The following is a 13,961-nucleotide window of genomic DNA, read 5'->3' on the forward strand; positions in this document are numbered from 1 at the left end:
TATCCATTTGAAAGATATTGAGTATATTTTTAAAAAAAATTCAACACCTTTTGTTCAAAATGCAAAAACAACACTTTCTGCCCTGTAGCGGGTAAATATTAAGTTAAAAATATGCCGATTTGCTGGGATATAGTACATTTTCAGGGCATTCCGAAAACATGCACAACTGAAAATTTACGATTTCTGATATTTGACGTTTTTTAAACGCGTGAGCGATATGTGAAACTACTTCAAAATATGAAGAAAAAAATACTAGTTACACAATTTGATAGAAATGATCTCAAATACGCACAATTTTAAAATTTCGAAAACGTAGATAGCATTAAACACTCGTAAATAATACGAAACACGAGTACATGTAATGAAACACGCGTAGATAATGTGACAGACAAGATTCAAACACGCGTTATTAATTCAAAATACTTCATTCATAAGTCCATTCACAGACAGTATGCAGCGGGTCGATAGTCTGACGTGCAGTACTATCAACTGCTGTCAGAAGCGCCAGAAAACGGGTTATGTCAACTATTTCCTTGGAAAAGTGGACATAACGCATTTGAGGTATGATCGGGAGCGTCCAAAGCATACGGGAAACGAAAAACATCAAAGATCCGTAGGAATTTTCTATATAAAATTAAATAAATCAAAGAAAAAAGGCTACCTTAGTTTTAGTAACGACATGTGTCGCTAGCTTCACGACGGCGAAATTCCCTTTCCCGATGGTCTTTTCTAGCTCGTAGTAGCCAACCCTCACTAGTTTATCGACGGGGAATATGTTTTTCGTATTCTGGATTAATTTCGCCATTGTTTGAGTATGTTATTCACGGCATTTTCTCGAGATACGATTCAGTGGCCGCCTCGGCAAACATCAAACATCGGACGTCACAAGGCACTGTCGCGAAACGGTGTTATCATTTGGGAAACGTCGCGGGATCAGTCGCCGCCGCCGCGGAACATGGCGGGACTCCTGGACACGCGATTAATAATAAATTTCACAAACTAATTGACACTTTTAACGAGGATTTGCATCTATTCCAACGATCCGACGGTCTCTCGCGTACTGCCGTACTGTCATCTTGGTTTAACGAAAGAACGGGGCACTGTAACGCGCTGTCTCTGTTTCTCGTGTTATTTTCATCGCCCACTATCGCGCGAGTAAGAGAGATGAACATATATCTCACGCACCGTCATACTGTCATCTTGAATTTAGTAAAAGACAGACGATGTATTTTGCTGTTTCTTTCTTTCATGTTGTTTTCAGGTATCACTTCCGTGAGTGAGAAAGAGATAAGAATACGTTCCATTAAGGCCGCCGTACTGTCATCTTGGATTTGCCGAAAAGACGGGGCGATGTAGCTCGTTTTCTCTCTCTTTCATGTTGTTATCACTAATTCGTTATGTGAGCGAGAGTGAGATAGCGATATGTTTCGCCATTCGTTAATTGCTATAGCTATGAACGACTCGGACGTCATTGATGACGTAAGACGCGCGAAATTTAAAATCAATTATTTTAGTACAGTATCTAAAATCCTGCGTAGCACGCAGTGGTTAGCGCGTTTGTCTGGATCTCCCAGGAGGTCTGGTGGGCAGGACTGATCACCTTGCTTCATGCATATAACCATCTGGACAATATTGCGTCGATGCGACCCAGTGCCCAGTGCATCATTGGATAAAGGATAAAATAAAAAGCGAAGAATGCAAATTATTCACAAAAAACAAACTAACCAACTTATTAAATAACCATCACGCCGCTTCACCGCAAGGGTGGGTAGAGAAAAACAATTTTCGCCTCTTCCACAATCATGCATCTCCTCATACATACCCGCCGATTATTCTCACTCCTGATTTGATCACTGAAAAGTCTTTGACATACTTGATCATGCCAAGTATTCCTCGCTCTTCCTCTGCTTTTATTTCTTACTTCATTCGCCTCGTAAATTTGTTTTACTGTTCACTCATTCGTTCCACATGCCCAAACCATCACAACACGCCTTGATTTGCTGGTTAACGTTTACAAAAAAAATCAACAAAAAAGTCTGGTTAGGAGTCGAAATAATCGGCGCGTATGTATGAGGAGATGCATGAACGTGGAAGAGGCGAAGAATGTTTGCAAATGCAGAGTGGTGTCGCGTTCTATTCTTTCTGCCTATCCCTGCGGGGAAGCGGCGTGATGGTTAGTTAGTTGTGGAAGTCCTCACCAAAACGTTACATTTCTATTATAAATGATTTTAAGTTATCAGGAATTCTAGCTTGTAAAATTGTTACGTTTTGGTGCAATTTAATGATTACATATTGGTTTAACACAGGATTGTCACGTTTTGTCTCAACTTTAATTAAGATAATCACCGTGGAAAATTGAAAATCATTGTCAAATGTGACATCTATCAATAAAAAACATGGCGGCCAAAACCGGATCCACTGAGCATGGACACATGTATGGAGAAAAAAAAGGAAAATTTTACTGTGAACCGAAAAATAAACAACATGCGAAGGGGTAAATTGAGAATTACGCATGATGAAATGTAGAGGAAACTATCGTACATAGGGTGCGGTATTCCCGCGGAGCAAGCTTGTCAGGATGACCGAGATAAAGAAAGAGAAATGGCCCGAGGGAGAAACCTTGTCAGGGCAGACTTTTCGTGACGTCATGAACGTTAGCTAAAAACAAGGTGTAGATTTTGAAAGAATACAGTAAACAGAACAGATTTGTAATATATTATTAGATTAAAACCAATATTTTTAGCTTTTCCACTTTCTTTTTATTTAACCAGCGACCGGGTTTCGTCGTTACCGACATCATCAGACTGGTGGGAGGCTATACAAATTGTTATATTATATATAAAACAAGGCAGGAGTTGATAATCATGATTTGATATAATTTTATTGAGAAAGCCTTGCCTGCCTTGTTTTATATATAACATAACAATTTGTATAGCCTCCCACCAGTCTGATGATGTCGGTAACGATGAAACCCGGTAGCTGGTCAAATAAAAATTAAGTGGAAAAGCTAAAAATATTGGTTTTAATCTAATAATACATTAAAAATGCAATTTCATCACCAAGTGTCAGTGGATAATATAAATCTATTAGAACAGATTTGCATTTAAAGAATTTTTGGGCTATATTGGAAATGTAATTTTCTGGTGAGGTTAGTTTGTTATGTTTATCTCAGCCTTGTACCCTTTCCTTATATCACGAATGTTCGAATGGATGTCTACGTTATATGTCTTTTTTCTTCTTTCTTCCTAGTTAGCTAGAGACGTTACGTTGCTGCTGTACGCGTGACGTCACGGGCGCGAGTGTTGGTGCGCCAATACACGCACAGAGCGTTCATTTAATCCGCAGAATAATACATTTTATCATCCTCCATTCTTAAATTCGGGACAATGAAAGCCCGTCTGGAATACTTTCCGCGTACCAAACCTGTTGGATTGGCGCGTGACGCACGAGATGGAAGGTTTCGCATTAAAATATTGTATATTGTTTTTTTAGAGGTAAACTAAAAATTATCCTTTTTACTAGGTGTGTACAAAATCAACCACATTTTTCTCAAATATTGACCAATTTTAGTATTTCGTTTTGGTATTGGTGGAGAATATATCTAACTACTCAAATAAAACAGCTTTTTGTAATAAACAATAGTTATATGCGGAGATTTCTTTAGAGGTATACAAATTCAAATTTCCCGCTATAAATTGATGGTGGAACCCGCCGTTTGGCATGTCGCGCCATCTTGTTGAAACCACAGCTCTGTCACATCAGTGCCATTCAATTGAGGTACGAAGATGTCAGTAATCATGGTTCTGTAGCGCTCTCCATTGACCGTAACATTCTGGTCGCCATCGTCTTTAAAAAATATGGGCCAATGATTCCACCTGCCTATAAAGCACACCAAACAGTGACTTTTGATGGATGCAAGGGCGTCTCGACAAAGGCTTCTGGGTTTTCTCCACTCCGAATTCTGCAATTCCGCTTATTGACATAGCCATTTGACCACAAATGTGCCTCATAGGTGAACAAAATTTGGCGTTGACAAAGAGAATCAACCTTAATATTATTTTCGACCCAATCGCCGATCCTACGACGCGCATAATGGTCAGTCATTATCTGTTCTAAAAATAAAAGAACGCCATACCAATCTTTGTAAACATTCTTCGCTTCTTCCACATGCATATCCTCATACATACCCGCTGATTATTTCAACTCCTGACCCAGCTACTTTCAAGTATTTGACATACCTGATCGCGCCAAGTTTTACTAGGTCTTCCTCTGCTTCTTTTTTCAACTACATTTATCTCACAAATTTATTTAACCGTTCTTTCTTCATTCATACGTTCCATATGTCCAAACAGTCTCATCATACCTTTCTAGTTCATTTATTTCTAGTTAAGCCTTACGTTTCTTTCTCATATCTTCGTTTTTAATTCTCTCGTACTATAATTGTCCACACGTTCGTCTGAAGGAGCGTCATCCTTCCTTTGCCAGTGCCATATTGTTAAGATAAGTAGTTTTTAATTTAAATTTGAAAGATAAGTAGTTTTTAAAAATCGGTACTCTCAAGTGTTTAATTTTTTTAAAATTAATTAAACTTTACTATTTTTCGGACCTCATTTGAGGGCCTGATGTAGGAAAGGGTTAATAAAATAATAATACAAACTTAGGTACTTTTATTATTTCGCTGTAAAATAGCAACCAGCTGTGAATAATTCAGCATAAATCAATAAATTTCAAACGCATTGCAACACTGTTCGAAGATGGCGGCTGTTGTTGTCCCGTGGGCGTCTCCTGTCAAACACAAAATTGTGCGTATTATAAATTAAATCTCCCATTTTGTCCTTGTGGTTTTCATTTATAATTTTTTATCTATCTTTTGAAATAAAAATATTTGTTTTTAATTACATTTTCACAGCCGTAAGTGATCGGTTCGTGTGTACGAAAAAAGTAGATTCCTATAATTTTAGTTAGTGCTTTTGTCAACAGAGCTCTCGCTCTCTTTTTAGTTTTAAACCTTGTCCATAGATGGCAATAAGCTATTTTTTGGATTTAATATTCTTTTAGCGTGGTGCATAGGGCACCGCTACCGATCAAGCTGTTTGATGTATTATTAAATTAAGACAAGGTTATCAGTCCTGCGAGAGTGAGAATATGTTTAACAGGATACAAATGACGAAATACGTAGGAGTTCACATTGAAATATGGGAAATGAAATGGAGAAGGATGCCAAGTTTTCCTCGGTTTTCCTCTGCTCCTACTTCCAACTATATTCGCCTCATAATATTTTTTTCTATTCATTCTTTCCTCACTCATTCACCCACCAGCATATGACGGTCGTAAGCCCCGTAAATGCCCAAACTTCCATATTCTTCTTCATCTATGTTGAGATGTCAACAAAAAAATATGAAAAATAGCTAATTGGACATAATCCAAGATTTAGTATTTGGACACACTCAAAATGTTGTAAATCATCAATCTGTTTTACACATTTCATTACAATTCAAAATCCATGACTTTGTATTTGCCGCACATTCATCAGCAGGTCACTTCCCTTGCACACACTTTACACCCTTGTCACCAGCTCCTGCAGGTCTTCTCTGCTATCGGCAAGAAGCACAGCATCCTCAGCATACAAAAGGCAACAGAAGTCAAATCTATCATTTAAACTCCAGTATGCAAACCGATCAGTTCTTTCATGCAATTATCCATGTATAGACTAAACAGCCACGGTGACATTACACATCCCTGTTTAACACCTCTTTCAAAAAACACGACTTAGGATTTGCTGCACATTCATCAGCAAATCACTTCCCTAAACTGGTAGATGATTTCCTATATCTGGGAAGTATGTTTTCCAAGGATGGTAAGGAGAGTAAATGCTGGGAATAGAATATTGTATCCAACATTCTTTGTTGTCATAGTGCTCACTCCTTTCAAGAACGTCATAAATCAAAAATCGACAATTTTCAGTTGTGCATGTTTTCGAAATGCCCAGAAAATGTACTAAATCCCATCAAAAGATGCATATTTTTAACTTCATATTTACCCGCTACAGGGCAGAAAGTGTTGTTTTTGCATTTTAAAAGGTTTTAATTATTTTTTGAAATATACTAAATATTTTTCAAATGTAGAAAAAACCTTCAGGTTTAACCTAAAAGGATCTGTTGCACAGTAAAAAGTTCAATAAGTGGCTTGATATTTATTTTTAATACATTGTATTATATTTTCAAACTTTAAAAACGTTCTCCTGTAAAATCAAGTTTTTTGACTTATGACGTTCTTGAAAGGAGTGAGCGATATAGGACCTAGCCTGTAACCTCTGTGTGATATTTCTAGGGCTTCTTGCTCGTCATCATGGCGTGCACGGCCGTCGGTCAGGAGATCCCCATCAACCAGGTCCCGGACGCCTTCAACCAGGCCGTGGGGCAGGTCACCATCGACCAGACCCTCTCCCCGGTGGAGCTGACCGAGGAGGAGGCCGGAGTGCTGCGGAAACTCATCAGTAACCTCATATCCATCGGTAACTTGACTATACTTCCTGTTACTCGCATTACTGAGGGTTGTGACCCTTCTCCAAGCAATGACTCTTCATATTCTTAGGCCCTCCCCTCAGCGACACTGTTGTCGACCATCTTTTTTGAGGTATTCCGACGTCGCTTTTATTCCTCCAAGGTCTCCATCTAAAAATGTTGGGGTCCTGTGTTGCAAAATATCTCGTGAGGCATAGGCTGTGAAACTTATAAAGTTGAAGCTTGAGTAGGGACATGATAAACGGTGTTGCATAAGCCGTAGCTGGATTTCAAAGTCACTTGGACGTCAGGTAATTTAAAAAAAATCCATATCTGTATAAGCGCCCTTGAGGTAGTATATTACGAAAATGGCGCTACATAAATCATCCAAAATTATTAGTATAAAAACACTCACCGAGATTTTTATGTCTACCGGTTTCGAGACGTACCCGTCTCTTCGTCAGGACAATCACTATTGCAGGATGCAAACAATACCACCCTTCACCACCATAGCACCATTTACACACTTAAAACTACACAAAATGTTTAATGCATGCGATTTTTGGTCGACCCGAAGACCAACACGCACTAAAGTTTTCACCACAGACATGCGTTACGAGCCGAGGTTAAACATGCACTCAATTATTATTATTATCCATCATCTTGCGCAAACAATTGATAAAAATGCTTGGTGATCTTACAGGCATGAACGTAGAGCCGGAGGAGATCGCCTCCGGGATGCTGGAGATGACGGACGAGAGCGACCTGGCTAAGATGGCCTCCGCCTCCGACTTCAGGATGCGCATCAGGCCCAAGGTGGCGGCCAGCGGCGGGTACGCCAAGCCCGCGCGCAGCATCACGCCCTCCGAGGGCCGCAAGCTGGAGGCGGCGCTGCTCGAGGTGCGCGACTGGGGCTTCAACGTCAAGGCCGAGATCATATAGGCACTTGCAACCAGTCTTCGTGTCAGACATATAACTTACCATTAGTATAGTCAACTGTCATGTCAAACATATAACTTACCATTAGTGCAGTCAACATTCATGCTAGATACATAACTTATCACAAATACAGTCAATCTTCATGTTAAACATACAACTTTATAGTCAACCTTCATGTCAAACATATAACTTACCATTAGTGTAGTCATCTTCATGTTAAACATATAACTTACTGTTAGTATAGTCTACCTTCATGTCAAACATATAACTTACCATTAGCGCAGTCAACATTCATGTTAGATATATAACTTATCACAAATACAGTCAGTCTTCATGTTAAGCATATAACTTCATAGTCAACGTTCATGTCAAACATATAACTTACCATTAGTATAGTCAACTGTCATGTTAAACATATAACTTACTGTTAGTATATAGTAGTCAACATTCATGTTAAACGTAAAACTTATCATTAGAATGGTCAATCTCCATGTTAAACATATAACTCACCATTTATATAGTCAAGATTCATGTTAGACATATAACATGGCATCAGTATTAACCAGTATCCACGTTAAAAACATAAATTGGTATCAGTATTAACCAATACTCATGTTAGACATATAACATGGCATCAGTATCAACAATACTCATGTAAGATATATAACTTGGCATCAGTATCAACCAATGTTCAGGTTAGACGTATAACTTGGCATCAGTATTAAATAATGTTCATGTTAGGCATATAACTTGGTATCAGTTTTAAATAATGTTCATGTTAGACATATAACTTGCCATCAGTATTGAATAATATTCATGTTAGACATATGTCTAACATGCCATGTTATATAACTTGGCATCAGTATTAAATAATGCTCATGTTAGACATATAACTTGACATCAGTATCAACCAATGTTCATGTTAGACATATTTAGAGCCAGTCTTTGACTCATAGAACATATTGTATCTTATAGAAAATTCAACTAGATTCTTAAGACTTTCTTGTGAACTAAACTTTTGTACTTATTATTATTATATATATATATATATATATATATATATATATATATATATATATATATATATATATATATATATATATATATATATATATATATATATATATATATATATATATATATATATATATATATATATATATACGTTTTTATTAATCTATTGTTACATTTTATTGGACTGATTTTTATATTTACTGTTAATACTTTTTTAAATGATGGTTTTGTCAGCATTTATTCACTCCGTCTCTTCGTCAGGACAACCAACGCGTCGGCATGCAAGCGACTTTCTTTGCATTCTTATGAAACTAAAGTACCCAAATAACCAGTCTCAAAATCTCTCTGCCTGCCCCTGCGGGGAGCGGCGTGATGGTTAGTTAATAACCCGCATTCTGTCGGAATGTGTGTATTGACTATGTATGCTGACCCAGTCGTAAATCGAACCCTTGTGTATCAAAATTGTGACTGATAGTTTTAAAAATTGTTTTTGTTATTTTAGTTAAGTGTTGATAAATATTATCTTGCCAAAAATATTTTATAAGAGTTTGTTTATTATGTTTATTGTATATTTATCGTACCCCTTATGTAACAAACTCTTTTGTGTATTGTGACCAACTCATACGCCTATTTGTAACCAACTCATACTCATATTGTAACCAACTCATACTCATATTGTAACCAACTCATACTGATATTGTAACCAACTCATAATGATAATGTAACCATCTTATACTCATATTGTAACCATCTCCTACTTATATTGTAACCAACTCATTCCCAAGTACCAACTCATACATATATTTCAACCAATTCATGCTTATATCCTAACCAACTCTTTTCGTATCGTAACCGACTCATACTCATATTGTAACCAACTCATTTTCGTATTGTGATCGACTTGTACTCATATCGTAACCAGTTCATATCCTTATCGTAACCAAGTCATACCCATATCGTAACCATCTCATACCCATATCAAATTCAACTCATACTCATATTGTAGCCAACTCATACTCATATCGTAACCAGCTCATATCCATATCGTAACCAACTCATCATACTCATATCGTAATCAACGCATACTCATATCGTAACCAACTCATCATACTCATATCGTAATCAACGCATACTCATATCGTAACCAACTCACCATACGCATATCGTACTCAACGCATACTCATATCGTAACCAACTGATATACTCATATCGTAACCAATCATACTCATATCGTAACCACTCATCATTCTCATATCACAACCATCTCATACTCATATTGTTACCAACTCATGCTAATATCGTAACCAACTCATGCTTATATAGTAATCAACGTCATATTCATAGTAACCAAATCATACTCGTATCGTAAACAACTCATACTCATACTGTAACCAACTCATACTAATATTGTAACCAATTTACACTCATATTGTAACAACTCATACTCGATCTGGTTACAAATCATACTCATATAATACTCATCATACCAACTCATACTCATATTGTAACCAACACATTCTCATAGCGTTAGCAACACATACTCAAACCGTAACCAACTCATACTAATATTGTAACCAATTTATACTCATATTGTAACAACTCATACTTGTACTGGTTACAATTCATACTTATATCATAACCAACTCATACTCATATTGTAACCAACTCATTCTCATAGCGTAAGCAACTCGTACTCATATTTAAACCAACTTATACTCTTATTGTAACCTATAAACTAAAATAATTCTTAATAAGTACGTGTTTCTACTTTAGTAATAAATTTATACATATTCATAAACCAAATAAAATACTTTTCATGGCCGATGAAACCTCTTTCATTTACACTTCCTCCTTTGCTCCGCAGTCCAGTGGCTAGCGCGTTAGGCTGCCGTGCTCTGGTCCCTGGTTCGAGTATCCAGCGATATTCGCCTGCTCCTACAATAGTGACAAATCGCTCACTCCATTCAACAACGTCATATGTCAAAAAAATCTTGATTTATCCAGGAGATCGTTTTTAAAGTTTAAAAATATAATAAAATGTATTAAAAATAAATATCAAGCCACTTATTGAACATTTTACTGTGCAACAGAACTTTTTAGGTAAAACCTCAAGGTTTTTTCTCCATTTGAATAATATTTAGTATATTTAAAAAAAATAATTAAACAATACCTTTTGTTGAAAATGTAAAAGCAACACTTTCTGCCCTGTAGCGGGTAAATATTAAGTTAAAAACATGCCGTTTTTTCCGGGATATAGTACATTTTCTGGGCATTCCGAAAACATGCACAGCTGAAAATTTACCTTTTTTTTATATATATGACGTTGTTAAAATGAGTGAGCGATATGTCCATCAATGGAGAAGTCTTGCGCGCACGTTTTGCTGAATTCCTGACGGGATTAGGAATTAGGGATGTTTTCTCGGATTCGGGATTATTTACGACCACGGGATGTACTCAGAAGCCGGTCGAAAGGTATCCCGAAGGACTTCAACAGGAAGACGTAACAATAGAATGTACAATACCAAAATGCAATACCGAACGATTCTGACAGAACTATAAATTTTTGGGAAACAAATACATATATATATATATATATATATATATATATATATATATATATATATATATATATATATATATATATATATATATATATATATATATATATACATGGAAAACCTGGCACAATCAGGTAAGTATGTCAAATACTTGAAAGCGGCCGGGTCAGAAGTCGTAATAATCGTCGGGTATGTGTGAGGAGATGCATGAATGTAGAAGAGGCGATGAATGTTTGCAAAGACAGAGTGGTGTGGCGTTCGATTCTCTCTGCCTACCCCTGCGGGGAAGCGGTGTGATGGTTAGTTAGTTAACTACTAGTAATTTACTAAAGAATAAGATAATTATAACTGTACGAGGGTAGATTACAAGGAACGCTGGAGGTCCTATTTCAATTGTGTGCTGTTCTCATTGCATAGCTCAATCAATACCATCATACTGTGCAATCGTTGCGTCCACTTCCTGTCTGTAGTACCCCGGCCGGAAGTGGACCGGCGACCTTGCCGCCAAACCGGAAATCGGACAAATAACAAAACGACAATAGTTTGTAAAATAAATATGGACAATTACATACATTTCGTGGTGGTATGTGGTATCAAAAGTCCCCGTAATCGGAGGGCATGTATGACTAGATGTGTGGATGTGAAGTAAGCGAGGAGTGTATGTCAGGACAGAAGAGTGTGGCGTTCCATCCTCTGCCTAGCCCTGCGGAGAAACGGCATGATGGTAGTAGCAGTAGTAGTTGGACTTAAAAATAAATAATACACACTCTTGGAAATTGAACCTGGGACCTCTAGCAAGTATCAAATTGTGTTAGGGTTTTTTTCAATTACATACCTAACGTCCAAGTGACTCTGAAATCTAGCTACGGCTTATGCAACCCCGCTTAATTATGATCCTACTCAGGCTTGACGTTCCCCCTGCGGGGAAACGGCATGATGGTAGTAGTAGTAGTAGTAGCCTAGATTTCCATATTCTTCTTCGTCTATGTTGAGATGTAGAATGGTGAATGTTACACATCGCTCACTCCTTTCAAGAACGTAATAATCAAATATTGTCATTTTTCAGTTGTGCATGTTTTCGGAATGCCCAGAAAATGTACCATATCCCAGCGAAAGAGGCATATTTTTAACTTAATATTTACCCGCTACAGGACAGAAAGTGTTGTTTTTGCATTTTGAAGAAAAGGTATTGTTTAATAATTTTTTTAAACATACTAAATATTTTTTAAATCGAGAAAAAACCTTCAGGTTTTACCTAAAAAGATCTGTTGCACAGTAAAAAGTTCAATAAGCGGCTTGATATGTATTTTTAATACATTGTATTATATTTTTAAACTTTAAAAACGCTCTCCTAAAAAATCAGGTTTTTTGATTTATGACGTTCTTGAAAGGAGTGAGCGACATGTATAAAGCGATCTTTTAAATCAACCTATGAAAATATGTCGTCACTAGAATATCATATTTCGGTAGTGTCATTACATAAAGGGGTATATCTGTCATTTTTTCCATTTTCTAAGTTTTTTCCACAAAATGTATAAAATAGTGTATCCCATAATCTGGCAAAAGGATATAGCTGTAGTTGCTATACTTATTTGGTTTTATGAACATAATAATAAAACCCTTATCCGCACCCCAATGGTGCATAGGGCGCTGTGTCTTATAAACGCAGTGTTATCATGATCGTTTTACACATGAAGGAAAGGTGATCAGCCCTCCGCTTCAGGTACCAGTCCATGGTAATATTGAATAAATATTACAGTGAAAAAAACACTTATATTTAATTTTACCCCCCTTGGGAATCGAATCCGGGACCTCCAGAACGGTAGCCGAGCGTGCTGACCATTACACTACGGAGGCGGACAAAAACCAAATTACTATTCTTTATATACGTGTTTAACCTGCACCGTTATTGTTTCTATAAGCTTGTTGTGCTCCCATCTAATTGATGAAAAACATTCAAACAATTTGTATTGCAATGTATTTCATGTATTGTCATATCTTTTTCAATGTTTGTGAACCATAAATAATAATAATAAATAAATAAAAATTACCGTTGTATTTTGGCAGCCCTGACGCGAGCACCTGCGCAGTAACACCTACTCCGTCCGTCCGCGCATCCCCAATGGCCGATCTGTCAAAATCTGGCGGGAAAGGAACCTTTTTCCTTAATCTTCCACAGCCATAAAGGCGGCAGAGCTGCTCGCCATTGACGGGCAGGAAGCCGCTTCCGGCCGCCATTCGGCCAAGTTATTGTCTCCGCAGAGAGTCCTTTGTGACCAGGAAATAGTCCGTTCCTTCATCCTGTTTTTTATTACATATAATATCGTTTTATTATGGGTTGTAAATACGTTCAAATATTTGTTTGAAATAAATTGTATTTACTGACTTCGAAGGGTTTGTAGGGGACAGCAGTGTGTGTAAATTACTCATACTAATAAATCAGTTTATAATAGGTTAAATATATCTAAAAAGGTGTGCATTCCAGACGAATAGGCCGTTGTTTTCTAGGGATTAAAATGATAAAGATACTGATAGGAGAATAAACGTCTATATCACCATTGGAACATCTACCATACATGGTTTTGGTTTATTATTTCGTATGTTTGAGAAGTATGTTTTCTAGGGATGGAAACAGAGTGAATGGTGCAATGAAACCAGTTACGGCAAATAAAACCAGTGAAAGCTAAACTGGCAGTAAACAGCGGAGACCCTAATGTATGGAAGCAAAGCACGGAGTTAGCAAAGCAGTAATGAAAGTAGACTGAATGCAGTTGATTCGCGCCTTCGGCTAGCCTGGATGAGGTGTCGAGTGTTGTCAGCAATCAAGATGACACTGCATTCATCAAACGCAGTGTTCTATGCACCATAGAATGCAGATAACGGACAAGATCTTCTCAAAATTCTGGAGTACCTAAAATTTTCATGTATTGAAAATGTAAAGCGGTTT

General features: G+C 37.1%; 2 protein-coding genes across 3 annotated transcripts in view; one reads left to right on the plus strand and one right to left on the minus strand.

Annotated features, from left to right (window-relative positions):
* Positions 1–1,062, minus strand: part of Sik3 (Salt-inducible kinase 3) — a 39,865-nt gene extending 38,803 nt beyond the window's left edge. For both annotated transcript variants that reach the window (XM_088272628.1, XM_088272627.1), the window contains exon 1: positions 662–1,062. In XM_088272628.1, the coding sequence (XP_088128754.1) occupies positions 662–805 (144 nt within the window). In that variant the 5' untranslated portion in view covers positions 806–1,062. The remainder of the gene's footprint in view (positions 1–661) is intronic.
* Positions 1,063–4,753: 3,691 nt separating this feature from the next.
* LOC148301821 (uncharacterized) lies at positions 4,754–8,457 on the plus strand. Its single transcript, XM_088272661.1, has 3 exons — positions 4,754–4,802; positions 6,331–6,514; positions 7,207–8,457. Exons 1-3 carry the CDS (start codon positions 4,755–4,757, stop codon positions 7,443–7,445), a joined length of 471 nt encoding a protein of 156 aa, XP_088128787.1. The 5' UTR covers position 4,754; the 3' UTR covers positions 7,446–8,457.
* The last annotated feature ends 5,504 nt before the right edge of the window (positions 8,458–13,961 follow it).

This window comes from Brachycentrus maculatus, unplaced genomic scaffold (genome assembly GCF_059751285.1).
Source record: "Brachycentrus maculatus isolate JH-2025_06_01 unplaced genomic scaffold, ASM5975128v1 h1tg000513l, whole genome shotgun sequence".
Classification (NCBI taxonomy): domain Eukaryota; kingdom Metazoa; phylum Arthropoda; class Insecta; order Trichoptera; family Brachycentridae; genus Brachycentrus; species Brachycentrus maculatus.